At 47.7% G+C, this 15368-nt stretch overlaps 1 protein-coding gene across 9 annotated transcripts in view; it reads right to left on the bottom strand.

Moving 5' to 3' along the window:
* The window catches only part of GRM7 (glutamate metabotropic receptor 7), a 298007-nt gene extending 283445 nt beyond the window's left edge, over nucleotides 1-14562 (bottom strand). For 5 of the 9 annotated variants that reach the window (XM_057422878.1, XM_057422884.1, XM_057422879.1 and 2 more), the window contains exon 1: nucleotides 14002-14561. In XM_057422878.1, the coding sequence (XP_057278861.1) occupies nucleotides 14002-14511 (510 nt within the window). In that variant the 5' untranslated portion in view covers nucleotides 14512-14561. Of the gene's footprint in view, nucleotides 1-14001 lie in introns of all 9 variants that reach the window. The other 4 variants (XM_057422883.1, XM_057422886.1, XM_057422885.1 and 1 more) reach the window with 2 other exon arrangements.
* Nucleotides 14563-15368: the final 806 nt, after the last annotated feature.

Raw genomic sequence — 15368 nt, 5'->3', positions numbered from 1 at the left:
GAATTTATCATAAACATAGCCATAGACAGCACATTTGAATAAGCAATTGTTATTTCACCAACAGATGGATTTCTTAAGGAGAGCAGCAGGAGCTTTGCTTGTCTCAAGCAGGACATTTTATAGAAGAGTTATCAGCCTCATTCCTCAGTGCTTTTGTGCTTAGAGGTATTTATTTTCTTCTGAAATGTATGAAGATTCTTCCTGAGAGAATAAGCACAGGGTTTGGAGGCTTTTTTAGTAACAATTTGATTTTCCAGCAAAACACATTTATCACAGGTAGGTAAAACTGTATTTGTGATTTCCTTCATTCCTTCATGGATTTAATGCCCTTCACAGTTTATCATACCACAAAAATATCCCTAAAGATGGAAAGCTGGCTCTCAACGGATGTCAGTACCTCTGCTCTGCAATCTGGCAGGCCATTCGCCTGGTCTCACACCGAGATGTGTTACAGATCCCAGTGTGTTAGAGACTTACTTCTGCAGCTGCCCTGGACATCCTCCACAGCGCTTGAAGAAGCCAAGCCATTTCTCCATTCCACATACCCAGCTTAGCTAACAAAGTGAAAACAAGCTGTAACTCCCTAAGGGCTGATGCCATCATGGCTGCTGCAGGCAGAAGGAAAATGTGTTCTTTGGTGTCAACTTCCAGAATCCCATGCAGAACACAAAACCACTTTACCCACAACACTAACATTCTACTACAGGAAATGTCTTCAAGCACCGGAACAAGCAGAGAGCTCCCAGTCACCACAGACTTGCTGGGGAATCAAGGCATGATGATAGCCTTTCCTAATTTTGAACATACTTCACTGCAGCAGTGGTATACACACCTTAAAATGGTAACTTCCTTTACATCGCTAATACTCAGATATTCTGTACTGCTGACAGACAGGAAAACCTACAAAACCACAAAAAAGTCATTTAATTAATTTTTATTGCCAATATAATTTCTGAGCATTCAAGTACTGCCACAAAATTACCTTCTTTAAAAATCACTAAAGCATCTCTGTTAATGCTGGATTTTATTTTACAAAGCAACAACTTCCAGCCAAATTTGCATTGACAGCTTTCCTTTAACTTTTTATTTATTCTTGCCATTTTTTTATTAAATGGGATTTGGCTTTGATCCCACCTATTAGGACTCCATCTTGATGGGATCAGCATGGGAAATAACCCTGGGCACTTAGTCTTGTCTCTATAGCAGCAAGGAACTGGCACAATTAAAACTGGTGGTGATGCTGTCTAGGCTCTTATGAGTGTCATTAAATTGAAGACAACAGGAGAATTTATTAGCTTTCAGCCATCCATTAGATTAACCTGTATATTATTGTTTCACATTCATCTCTTTATTATGCATTGCCCTGTGAAATGACCACATACCATGAAGGCATCTCAGCGTATCTGATGCCCCAAAGATTACAGAACTGGGGTGTACCCATTTCCAAAGGGAATAAATACATAGGAAAGCAAGAAAGCAAGCCATAACCTCAGCTGGTGTAAGCTGTAAGAGCTATACTGACATCCATCTGCTGGGAACTTGACCCCAGCCATACAGAATCACTTTTTTTAAGCTGAACAAACCTGGCTATGCCATCAGCCCTGGTTAACCTGGGAAGCCACGGTCCCAAAGCATCCTCATGTGAAGGCAGGAAGGGTGGGAAGAATTATCCCCAAGGGTAGAGAAAGAACATGCAAGAGAAACAAGAAGTGGAAAAGACACTCTGAGGAAGGCAAGATTAGTAATACTCCCAGGAGGCCTTTATCAACTCCATTTTATAATCAATAGGAAGGACAGAAAGAGGAGGCGGCAATACAAGATGCTCTGGCTGCATCAGCTGAGATGCAAGTTCTGAACTTTGAAGTTTTATAGACAGAGCAGCAGTAAGAATTGGACACAGCCAGAAAACATGTTACGGTACAAGAGAGGTGGTTATGGACTGTGTGTAAAGGAAAATTCAAATGCTGAAGGCTGGGGCCTAGGGAATCAATGGAGAATGTAACACAGTGAATACTAAGCTCTGTGTTGTCCTTGAGATACACAAAATACAGGCTCATTATCTGGCATTCAATCAAATTGCCTTTGGTTCTGGGTTTTTTAACATAGAAATTAAGTACTGAGATACATGGGATACACTGTTACCGCTCAAGATGAGCATTAGGGATCTATGAAACACTTATGGCCAGTTGAGCTCATCCTGGAAAATAGATTATCTTTGTTTTGCTTGTAAATTAGCAAATATACTCTCACAGCTCTCCTTGGTATTTAAAGTAAGTATGTTACATGGGATCTTGTATTACTGGGACTAAACATTAGTCTCTAGTATCGCTACTGGAAACAAAAATGTTGATTAAGTTTACCAGGTTGTGTTTATCAGGCAGAGGTACTTGGAAGCCAGCAAACACATGGCTCTCCAAGGATAACAGGCCACGTTCACAGTGAAAAGGGAATTTGCTATCAGACTTCTAGTCAGAGAGCAGACTAGTCAGTCTAGTCAAGCTTTCTTGGGCAACAGACCTTCCAGCACTATCTTATCTGTGTTTCTCTCAAGATGCCTCAAAATAAATTTGTGTTTAAAAGGTACAGATCTATCACAAAAAAAAAAATTATAAATTTATTTCAAAAGTAAATTTGTGTCAGTCTTGGCAGCACTTCGGTTGCCCTGTAAGCAGTGGTGGCTGTCACAGTGTGCCCAACTAGGGCTCCCAGCGTGCTCCTCCTGAAATCCGTGCGGTTTTAGCAACATCACATCAGCTGTGGTGCAGCTGGCACCTCTGCATCTCACAATTTGCATTTTATCTGTGATCTTGTATTAAAGTGTTCATGGGTTGCTGCTGCTAGAAATAGAAGCCTGCTGCACTTCTTAAGGCCCAAATTCTCCATTCCATGGAAGAAAATTTCCTGCTGTCCTGCTCTTCCTGGTATGTTGAACAGGCCAATAGCTGGAGACAAGAATTCTGAAAAGATGTAAATTCACCAAGTGCTGCAGTACATTTACAAAGCAATTGCACTCAGTTTGTACTGTGTGCAGAAATACCATGCATATAATTATGAGGCTGATTTTAATGACATTGAAACAAATCTCCATTCTGATGAATGCATAATTACTGTTATTAAAATATTTATGAAATAATCAATTTATTAGAAAATCTTCTGCAGATGAGCTTCCAGAATGCTTTATTCTAAAATGGCAGCAGAGAAAAACTTGCAAGGCACCAAATCTGAGCATTTCCATCTGAGATAATGCTGGCACCAAGGTCTCCAAAAATGCTGAAGGCAAGGTCCTCTCCAAAGATACTGGATAGAGAGAATTGGGATTTTACTATTTTCTTCATTTGGAAGATTTCCAGTTCTTTAAACAAGGGCTATTGTGGAAGAAAACTTCTTGTAGGATTTTTTTTGGTTGTTTTTTAACACAGGTAGTCTACATTGGAAATGCATTACTGAGGTGAGGCAGGTTTTAAAGTGACCCACCCAGACCGCTGGAAATTTAGGCTAACATCTGGAGCCTGAATCAGACAGAGATGAGGTTTCACAAATCCCAGCTGAGTGTACGTTAATCTTGCAGATAAGTCTCTCTCAACAGAACGTTCAAAACCTCTAATTCCTAACTTGCAGCACAGGTGGGAGAGTGGAAGTCTTGCTTTAGGAAGATACCTACTGCATCCTGCATTGCACTTAAGCTTCATAGCCTGCTGTGAAAGTACAGTCAAAACAAAACCAGGAAAATTTCCAGCAAAGAAGATAAAAGCTGACTATTAAGAGGGAATAAAAATAGTCTTTCACTGAGGTTACGGAATGTTCTCCCACATATAAGAAAAGATTATGCAAGAACTTAGTCAAGCACCTGCTAGGACCAGACTGGCTATATGGGTCCCATCTCAGCTAAGCAACTTGTCCCAAGCATGGAGAACCACTGCTGATGGAGACAGCAGCAGGTGCCATGCCAACAGCCTCTGCCCCAGAAATTGGGAATGGAGCGCTTTTAAGGGCACCGGAGTGGGAAGCTGAGGGGACACTACTAGGACAAGAGGATGCCCTAAACTGTCCACTCCAATCAGCCAGCTCCTCATCCTGCCTGCTACCTTCCCACCAACATCAGCCAATGCTGGTGCATTCAAAACCACTGGAAAATTGTACCAAGACAAGTACACATTTCCATACTTTACAATCTTTGGATTTATAGTCCTATTTATGTATGGGCACTCTCCTACACAGAGTTAGGATTAGGACCTTTATGTGGGATTTAATAAATGGCTTCTATAAAAAACACATGCAGGGATCTATGTTCACTTTCACACCATCCTTTCTATAAGTGAAATTTGGTTTATGAACAAAAAGGATGATTTTTCCAGCCAACCCTGTAAACCCCCCTTAACCATCTTATAACCAACTTTTTCACATTTCCAGTAGCAAGGCATGTTTAAAGGTGTCAAGAGATCTCAGCTTGCCCCGTAGCTCTCACTGAGGTGCAGCACCAACAGAGGTGATTGATGCTATCTTGCCCTCATACCCCTGAACCCCACCAGCCACAGGTGTCACACACACCATTGGCCTACTGTTGCATCCTGTTACCAGCCACAGAAATGTGAAAACTCTAATGAAGGAAGCAGAGATACAGGTTTGTATTAACTCACCTGAGGAGAACTCAGATCAGAGTAATTTTTCAAGACAACTGCAGCTTAAGGTTTTGGCTTTGTCAGCAGTTGTTATACCAGCAAGTGAAAAGCCAAAAACAGCTGTAAAACTGTAAGAGCAATATCTAAGGGCATATCTACAGTAAGCAAGGGAGCAGAGGGACCACACCAAAGCCAGGTCCAGATTATATGGCTGTCCTGGGTTCAGCAGTAGCAGTCATGTTTCTCCTTCGTGGTAGCTGGTGCAGTGCTGTGTTTTGACTTCCAGCCTGGGAACAGTGCTGGTGATACCGATGTTTTCGGTTGTTGCTAAGTGATGTTTACCCTGACCAAGGACTTTGTGAGGCTCATGCTCTGCCGGGGAGGAGGGGAAGCCATGAGGAAGCAGAGACGGGGCGCCTGACCCAGACTAGCCAAAGAGGTATTCCATACCACAGCACGTCATGCCTGGGGTGGGGGGTAACTGGGAGTTACCCGGAAGGACACAGGCTTCCAGGTGGGACTCGTTTCTTGGCCGGTGGTATCGTATTCTCTTCCCTTGTTATTTTCCCTTATCATTGTTGCTGTTGGTGGTAGTGGTGGTGATTTGTGTTGTACATTGGTTGCTGGACTGTTCTTGTCTCAACCCGTGGGAGTTGCACTCTTTCGATCCTCCTCCCCATTCCTCCAGGAGCGGGGAAGGGGAGAGCCCCGGGGGGGGGGCTCAATTGCTCTCAGCCCGGCACCACTCACTGGTGAACAAGCTGTCTGTCTAGGGTTTAAACCACAACACTGGCTTTTGAACTGGAAGCGGTAAAGCAGCTCCAGCAAGACATTGCCCTTGGGCTAAGATAAGCGCCCATGACAATTCCCCACCATGTAACAAGACACAGGGCTGTGTCCTCCCTGAGACATCTGTGTCACCTCCTGGCACTGATCTGGGCTGTGCAGATACCGGAGTTGATCTTGGCTGCTTCCCCTACCAAGGCATTGCTCTGAACAGCAACCACTCTCAGCTCCTCCACCCTGACCTTGATTCTCTCTTTGACCAGTCAAAGCAGACTCTAAGCAGAAACCAATGCAGCAAGCACATGGCCAGTAGCCTCCTGCAAAGGGAAGAGCCACCACAGCCCGACTGTCTATCCCTCTGCCCATGCTGGGGTCCATGGAGCCACCCCAGCTGCTGTCAGGGGAAGACCTGAAGCTTCTGTTGGTGGAAGGAGGAGAGCTGGTCCTGCAGAGCATCCTCCTTCCAGCACCCTCTTACGCTGCACCAGCCACATGCTCCACACTCTTCCCTCTGCTTTACATCACACTTTCTGCCTGTCCTCTCTTCACTCACTCCCTGGATGGGAACAGCCAAGCCTGAACACAACCCATTGACTGCACTGCCTAACGCTTTTGAGGAGCTCTGTATTGCTAAAACACATCTTTCCTCTATTATTCACACATCATTGATTCTTCTGAGTCCTAACATCATACTAATGCAAGACAGACAGAATTGAAAAGCCAAAGAAGCAGGTGACATGACTGTTGGCACACTGACAGCAGCAGCAGCCAGGAAAAGCTGCTCCATCCCATCCTCACCCACCATGGCCCAGCACTGGTGACAGCACTCCCCTTCCCAGCCTTATCCCCAAGAAAGACGTTAAAAGACAGGTCATTTCTGTCTACAGCACAAGAATCTATCATCATAGAATGGTCAAGAGACCTTGAAGTTCATCTGGTTCCAACCTCCCACCATGCAAGTATATCTATATTTGTATCTATACAAAACACCTACATACACAAACATATCCATAGACACTGAGCTGAACCATCATCAGAATGCAATCTTGCAACCTACGACTGCTCCTAACTGTCCCCTCCACCCGCACAGGTCAGGCAATCCTTTTAACGAACAAAAATAGAGCTATTTGATGTGCCTTACATATGAAAAGATTTTATCTGTGCCACACCAGGCAGCTTACAGCATTCAGAAGGGAAGGTCTTCAAAGCCTGCCTTCTCTTCCCATTTAAATCAGAGGGCAGGTAGTCTGTGTGCCTCACATGATCTCAACGCAAGGAGAAAGGCAGTCTCTAATAGGAGCACTTCACGGAGGTTTGGGCACACTTGCCAAGTTCATTTAAAAGTACTCAGAAGCAAGACATTGACCTGCATTACCCCATCAGCCAAGGGATAAGAGGATGTATACTTTGCAACACACTCACATGCTAATGCCTCTCCCGAACATCCCAAATGACACAGCAAAAGCATCACTTACCACAATATAGACTCAAGTACAGGGAGGTTGGGCAATGCCTTTAGAGTCCAGGTTTCTCTGGAAATGCAACACCACTTGTCAGATGTTGTCAAATGGAGGCACTTGCCCCACAGGGAAAGGGCAAGACTCTAATGCAAAGGTCTCGGAAACTGTAGGCATGCTGAAGGTGCACCATCCTGCCTCCAGCCACTGGCTTCGCATGTGCATGGTGCCAGTGAAGGGCTTTGGTACAAAATCCAGCTACTCCAGCAAGGTAAAATGCATAATGTCTGTGCATATATGACTAGTGGCTGGGGGCAGGGCATGGCTACTGTACTTTAGTGGTCCATAATAGAACCATGCTTTATTCTTAGCTAAATTGGTAATGATTCTGAATACCTCCGCTGCCTCCAGCAGAAGGGCTTTACAGGACCTTGAGAATCATCAGTAATGAGAAAGGCTTTAGAAATACTTGTTTTTCTTCAGATTTCTCTCTGCCTGGATACCCACTCCACCACGCTAATGACCTGACTATATTGGATTCTGTGCTCTCCAAACAGCCTTAATTACATGCTTCATATCTTTCAATATTACAATAAAATTCACCATGGTCTTATGTCTGGGACAGTCAGCATTGTCATTCATTGAGATTAATTTGAGTATCACTATAAATAGAAATAACAATATCTGATGTTATGATGCAGAGTATTGTGGTGGATGGTTTTAATGCCGCCAAGCAAAACTCGTTTAATAGAATAAAATACAGAATATAGTACATGCAGTTTTACAGTATTAGTGTTATGAAATTCAAAACCAGATCAATTTTTCTTTCATAAAAATTAATGCCTTGAAATGATCCCTCCATTTGTCATTCCAAAGAGGTCACCTTATTTCATTTCAAAAAGTAAATTGGGAATTGCACAAGTGTACTTGCTGAATATATGCTTCCACTGTACAAGCTGACAGGTTGCTGCACCGCCCCTGTGCTGCCCCCCATGCCAGCCCCAATTATCTACTAATCCTCTGCTCACATAAGCACCATCATCCCTCTTCTCTGTCTCTCTCCACAGGTGAGCATGCCTCTCTTGGCAGAGTCAGCCTTCTCCCAGATGACTCTTCACAGTCTCTTCTACCTAACATCTACAGAGAGACACTCGAAAACAGATTGAGAGCTGAGATTGTTGCTAATATTGAATTTTGTCTTGTCAAGAAAAGAATTTTTACCTCCAAAACACCATGTTACAGAAAAATATATTCATAGCACCTCCAACCATAGAATCGTAGAATAGTTAGGGTTGGAAAGGACCTTAAGATCCTTTAGTTCCATTAATAACTCCATGTGGAAACATGTTAGTTCCTCAAGAAAGGATTTTCCTTTACTTTTGATCTAAACAGGCAAGATAAGATTCTTCCACATCTTTTAAATGTAGCCCGGTATTTCAACAAGAATACAGTATTACTGCATGGCTCAGCTTGCTGTCATGTATTACGTGCATCAATAACAACAAGGACAAATAATTAGAGGCTGATGCAAATGAAAGCTTGCTGAGAAACACAAAAGCAGGGTTTTTTTTAAAAGAGGAGAAGAAGTAAAGTTGACTGTTTCCTATTTTCTGCTTTTTGTTAAATTCTCTAAGTAAGTCTAACTGAAAAATATGTAGTTCTCCTGAAATCTTGCATGAAATCAATCATTAATCCACTTCCTAAAACCACTATTGTCTTATTAAAAGTTGGAAGAGGAAAATGCAACACACTGGTAATGAGTTCAAAATATACTAGTATCTAGAGAAAAATCTTGTTAAAGCATGTTAGTTTTCTCCCCATACACCAGTTACAACCTAAAGGCAAGGGCATTGCAGTCCATTCCAGTGGTCATTTACTACCACCTCCTTAGGTCAAGTTCAGTAGAAAGGGGCTCTGCACCCAGAACCTTGGGTGGAAACCTTGGACTTGGTTACAGTCTGTGTTCCCATGGGAAACAAACAAATCAAAGGGAGAGAGGGAGGAACAATCAGGTTGCAAAGGTCTTTGCTGCGGAGTGAAGGAGTTTCCAGAAACTAATCAGATAAGCAGCATAAAATTGATTAAAAAACAAACACAAGAATGTCTCAAAAACATGGGATCACACTGTCAGTAAAGCAACTCTCCTACAGCCCTTATACTTTTTCCATATGGCTGTGCTGCACACCCAGCAGGAGCGGGCACTGATGACTGTTGAGAGCCACAATGAATTCTCTCAAGGCAGAAACTTGAGGCACAACCACACTCTCCATCAACACTGGTTGCAGACCTTGAAGCTTATGGGTGCAGCCAGCCACATCTTATGGGTGCAGGTGGCTGCCATTGCCTTGGCAAAGAGGATGGATATCCTCACTTTCCAAAGAAAAATGCAGCATCCACCTCAGGGCTGCACTCTTAAGCTGTATCTCTTTCCAAATAATCACATTTCTACTGGTTTCATTGTGTCTAGAGCAGAAGGAAGGATTGCAACTTTTCGCTTTCTCATTTACTACAAAGGTGCCTGCAGATGGAAATATAGCCAAAAGCCCCCCAAGGGATATATGGGAAGTTTCAATTTACACTCCCAATCTCATTGTACTCCTTTATCCCACACTGGTTTCTAAAACGTTCCCTGAAGGGACTTGATAACACACCTGTACGGGCAATAAGAACCATCACCGATAAAAGCAAAAAGGTATTTCAACAAGAAAGAACGATTGTTGGTTGACTATTTAAAATTACCTCCACTGAGAACAGAAACCTGAAGCGGTAATTAGTTCATTATTAAAGCTTGTAATGAGAAGTCTGTAAGTATAAGGGAGACTAAAAATTAGTTTCCCAGCATAAAAAAAGAAATCAGTGTGTTGATATTCCCCATATTGCATGGTTCTGCTCTCAGAAAATATGAAGCAGATGAAACATTTGGCAGGGTTTTTTTTTCAGCACAGTTACTGAATTTCATGGAGTTAAATTTGTAAGGAAAGCTATGACACTGTGAAGTAACAGAATTTTTTTACAATGCAAAACTAGCAGCCTAAAAGCATATTGCCTTGAGCTCCCCGATGCATTTGGAAACAGCTTTCCAAATTGTTTCTGTTTTATTTTTAGAACAGATATTTAATTTACAATCTGCATACTATTTATTGGCACGCTTTAATAAGACTGCATTTAGAGAAAGTCACTGTATTTGACACCCTTGAATATTCATGCATTTCTGTCTCCATGGTCCACCACACATCATATTATCCCTTCCACTGCATTAATCCAGGGCCCCAAGCAGCCTTGTTATCGAAGCGCACGGCTTCATAATCCCTCCCTACCCAGGGCAGAGACGGTGAACGACTCCCAGAAGAAGAGCAAGTCTTGTCTGCAGAGGGACCTGGTCAGGAAGGGCCAGCTATCTCACGTAAGTTCCTGCCCACGCACTGGCATCTCTGCTTCCAAAAAAGCATCAAGTCAAATAACATGCAAAAAAAAAAAGCATGCAGCCAGACCCCCCCAGATCAACCCCTCACGCTCGCCTGAGCCATTGCCAAACTGGAGAGAGCTCCAGCTGTCTTCAAGTCAAATATTCGGCCACTTGTCAGTAGGTCTCAGGTGTGGGGTCCAGCCTACTTCACAAGTTGGGATCTTGGTGCATGGCTGGGATGCTCTTCAACATTTTAACTGAAGCAACTCGCATAAGGTCCCATGCAACGTTAATGGCAGTGACAAATACTGAACTTGGGTGTAAAGCCTCCTGCTTCCTCTAAACCCTGCTCTTGCATCTCTCATTAGTTGTTGTTTTGGAAGAGAAATCTTCAGGTTCTTGGCCTTAACTTGGGAGACATGCTGACCTTATTGGCAATTCCAGCATCCCCTCCAATGCCTCAACACATCCTATGTGACCTGGAGAGAGCAGTGACCCCTCTGACTGGGCCCCAGTGTCAGCAGCCCCAACACCTCCAGCTGCATCAGTATGAGAATGTCAGCCATGAGCAGGCAGAGTTGGGGTCTTGGCTGCCTTTTGGTCCAGCAGCAGCTGTGCACAGCTGCGATTTGGGGCCATCCCCACAGTTCTGGGGGAAATCCCCCATCTTCCTATTCCCAGTATCTTTTATTGATGGTGAAATCCAGGGACAAGTGGAGAGAGAGATCTAGCAGCAGGGGAGGGATTTTTGCTTTTATCACACAGGAAAAAGCCCAAGTCTAACACAGATCCTTCACATTTTTAAAAGGAAAGCTGCTACAGGACTTCAAAGAGTAATTACCCAGATGAATTCAAACCAGAGGACCTCAGTGCTGTTCTCCCCTGCTGATCCACCTGTTGCCATTAGCCAAAGATACTCCCAAAGCAAAGCTCCATGCTAGATTGGGAACAGACAGGTGAGCTGCATGGAGAGAGAGTACAGCTTCAGATGCAGAGAGGAAGATGAATAGACTAAATCTTACCCAGCCTGGAGAGAAAGCCCCTTAAGCATCAGTAGCTGGCTGAGGAAACCCCACTGTTCTCTGTACGGGTTATAAATATATTTTTTTCTTTTTCCTCCCTACATTAAGGTAGAGTACAAATGCTTCTCTTCTAAGATACTGTCAAAGAAATGTAAGCACTAGTAAGATTTCTTTGCAGAGGCTTCCACAGACGGAAAGCATTTTCACCTACAAGCTGTTAGGGAAAAGCCAGGTTGGGCATGAAAATACATGTTCAGGAGCCATTCACCCACCCCTCACCACACTGCCCTGATAAGTAAAACCTATGGTGAGCCCTGAGAATCAAGCTGGCTGCAACAGCTCATGCACTGAGAAAGTACTTGCAGTAACAAGTTTTTTGTGGTTGAGTTGTTGTTTTTTTTCCTTTCCAATAACTTACAGCTTCTCACCCACCCCCACACAACAGTACTTCATTGCTTAACAGGTCCAGATCTCCTCCTCTCTCTTAAAATAGTTCGTTCTTTCTTATTTCTCTCTGGCTGGGACATTTTTCTGAACTCTGTTTTGAAGGAGGGCAATAGGGAACTGTTTTATTGCATGGAAAAATGTGCTTGAGAAAGGCAGAACCAAGCTGTAAAACATGTATTTGGCAAAATCCCTCTCAGCTTGTACCAGCTCCTGCTTTCTGAATGATTTGGTCCAAAAGCAATTTTGAGCAGATGGACAATCACAATACCTTAAAATGCTTAGATTTATTTAAGTATCTCTACAGGCAGAAACTGCCCAAATACCTTACTTCCTGCAAACTATCGTATTTGTAATTTATCACCAAAGATTTTGCAGGTATCATGGCATTCTACAAACACATCCTGGTGCCTGGGGTTTCCCTCTGAGCAAGAGCTCAGTAGAGTGCCCAGGATTTGCTCTTGGATGAGATTCAATATAGAACAGCCGGCTAATTTCAATCTGTTGGCTGGTGGAAGTCTACAGTAGATCAGCATTTGCTGAACCTGTACTTCAGCAGAACTTCAGCACCACTCACATCCCTTCAAGCTCCTGCATCCCTCCAAGCTCTCGCATCCCTCCAAGCTTCTCGGCTCCAGCTCAAGCAGAACATGAGATCATCTGTTTTGCAGCCCGGGAAGGGGTGTTTGTAACACAAGGAGACTTGAACAGAAATAAGTACAGTGTACCTAGTGCTGCCAAGCCTGCTCACACACACGAGCGGGGCTGCTTTCTTGGAAGCAGCATTGCAATATGAAGACCTGCATGTTAAAGCCGCACGAATTGTTAGAGATTCTGCACACTGCTGAATCCAGAAGCAATACAAGCTGCATTTTAATTTGCCAAGAAGGGAGGCGAACAAGGAAGACAAAAACAGATCCTTTATGTCCTTTCAGGTAAACGGACTGGACTGAGTCTGACTGGGCAGTACAAAGGACAGTGGTGGGAGAAGGCACATCACTGTCTTGCATGTGACGGCTGTACCTGGCCCCAACAGCCAGATTGGGAATAAGGACTAATGACGACTGCTGAGAGCAGAGAGTGGATTTGCCCTGCAAACCTCAAGTTTCCAGCTGGGAAAAGCGGGGGATCTCTCCACCCGCTGCACAAAAATAAAAATAAATACCACCACCACCTTCCGCATGCGAAGGCGTAGGATAGGAAGCGAGAAACTCCGCTGCTCACGATGCATCTGGTGGCGGTTCTGGCACTGCCACTGCACCCGCGATCGCTGCCGAGGATCACCCGGGGCTCCCTGCCCGCCTCGCGGCTTCACGCAGCGCCCCGGGGGGACCCCTGACGCGGGATACCCCCCCCACCCCACCCCTGGGGGGGGGGGGGGGACGGGACGGGGACGACACCCGTTTGTGTGAGTGTGCGTGTGTCCCCTCCCCGCCGTCGGGCAGGCAAACCCGGCCCGGCCGCGGGCTGATGCCCCCTCTCCCGGTGGTGGGGCGGGGATAAGGGCAGGAGGGTGCAGCCGTGGGAGACAGGTCCCCACCGAGGTGAACACAGCGCGCCCTGAGGGGGGAGCGGAATGGACGAGCGCTGCAGCGCTTCTCCCCGCACACACACTCATCCGACACGGTTCTCTAACCCTCCGGCTCTGCTCACCCCCTGGTGCCAACGAGCGCCGCCGGAGCCCGGCCAGCAGAGCGGCCCCCGCAGCCCCCAGCCCCTGCCGCCTCCCCGGCTGCGGGGACCGCGTACCCCGGGGGACCGGAGGAGCCCGGAGTTGCCCAGCACATCGCCGGCTCGACCAAGTACCGCCGGGGAAAGCCCTTCCGTCTTTCCCGGTCCCCCGGCCCGGGCCGGAGCGGCGCTGCCCGCACCTTGCCCTCACACACGCAGAAATTTCACACGCGCAGCCGTCCCGCTGCCTTGCGCCCGCAGCCCCGCCGAGCCATATTTCCCTCTAACGCAAACCCGTCTCAATCACCGCCTTTGCTTTTTTAATTTCCTCCCCTTTCCCTTCGCTCGCCTCCTTTCCCTTCACGGATCGCTCCTCGCAAATGGGGCGATAAATCCAGAAAGTGCCATGCACCGCGAGGGAGACGGGGAAGGATGCTGAAACGGAGAGGGTGGCTGCAAGGGAAACAAGACACTCCGGAGGGGTGGTAAAGAAGCACCCTGACGGGCATGAACGGAGTTCACAGCGGCGGGCAGAGCCTCGCGGCACAGGCTCAGCGCTCCGCCACCCGCCCGGCCCAGCGCCTTCGCAACCCTACCTGGAAGAGCCGGAGGATGTTGGCCACCATAATGGAGACTGAACTTCCCGACGCCCCGATCACTCCTACTACTTTCTCTGGCTTGACGAACACGGGCGGCTCGCCGTTGGTGCACCTCACGTCGGAGGTGTCCTTCTGGATGAGAGCCTGAACGAAGGTGAGGGACTGCTCCAGCGCGTAGGTGTCTCGGGAGCAGGTGTCCAGGATGCGAGCGCCCAGCGTGACATTAGGCAGCAAGTCCGGGTCGCTGTTGATCTGGTCCAGGGCGTAGAGCATCGCCTCCAGCCTGTGGATGCCGTTTTCCTTCTTGATGTCCCCGCAGGGCACGCCCGGGGGGCCCTTAGCGTGCACGGGGAAGAGGCCGCCCAGGGTGATGTCCCCCTCCAGGCGGATGGAGTGGGGCGCGTACATCTCCTGCCCCTGGGCCACCGCCGAGAGCAGCAACTCCAGCAGGCAGCAGGGCAACTTCAGCAGAGTCAGGAGCCGCAGGAGCCTGCCCAGGCGGACCATGGTGCCGGTGCCGCCTCCCAGGCGCTGCCCCGCGCTCCCGCCCGAGCTCCCCCGTGCCTTCATGCGGCCCGGAGGGGCCGGGGCAGCGGGGCGGGATCTCCGGGGGACGATGGGGGGAGGATGGTGGGGGGAGTCGGCGGCTCCCGCCCGCCCTGGCCGCGGCTGCCTCCGCCGCGCTCCGCGGCAGCACGGCACTGGGGAACCGCGCCGCGCCGCTACCGCTTTAAATGGTGGCTGGGGCTCTCCGCCTCCCGCCCCCTCCGCCGCCCCGCCCGCCGCTGCCGCTGCGCAGGATGCGGCCGCGTCGCCGGATCCCGGGCCGGGATGAAGATGATGGAGCTGGGTGCCGGCTCCGGCACCTCCACCAGCCCTGCCAGGGGCCGGGGGGCTACAGGTGGCTCGGGGTGGTGGACCCCAGGGCAGCCCCGTTCCCAGAGGCTGGAGCCGGGGGCAGAGGCAGTGGCTGGCTATCGCCGCTGGGAGCCGGGCAAGTGGTCCCCGGCTGGGAAGCTCCCGCGAAAGGAGGCTGCTTATAGGGGGGCGTCCGATCAGCCCCACTGGAGCATCCTCGTCCTCATCCTCCCCCACCTGCTCCTTATCCTTCTCCTCCCGGAGGGAAGCGGAACGGAGCCGGCGCCGCGGGCGCCCCTAGCTAGCACGGACCGGGACCGGCGGGACGGGCGGGGGATCGCTGCCCAAGTGCGGGAGCGTTCTGGCATCGAAAGCGGTAATCCGGTTTTGACATAGAAAAGAGATCCTCCTCCCCCCTGAGGTGAGTAGCAGTGGAGCCAGTGAGAAGGAGGAGGAGTTTGGATGTAACCCCATACTCCCAAACCCGAAATAATGCAGGTGATAGA

The sequence above is a fragment of the Pezoporus wallicus genome, unplaced genomic scaffold, assembly GCF_028554395.1.
Source record: "Pezoporus wallicus isolate ANWC-B61680 ecotype Strahan unplaced genomic scaffold, APGP_CSIRO_Pwel_v1 contig_7073, whole genome shotgun sequence".
In the NCBI taxonomy this organism is placed as follows: domain Eukaryota; kingdom Metazoa; phylum Chordata; class Aves; order Psittaciformes; family Psittacidae; genus Pezoporus; species Pezoporus wallicus.
Note: the sequence above shows the minus strand (reverse complement) of the source record. Positions and strands in the feature narration are given on the sequence as shown.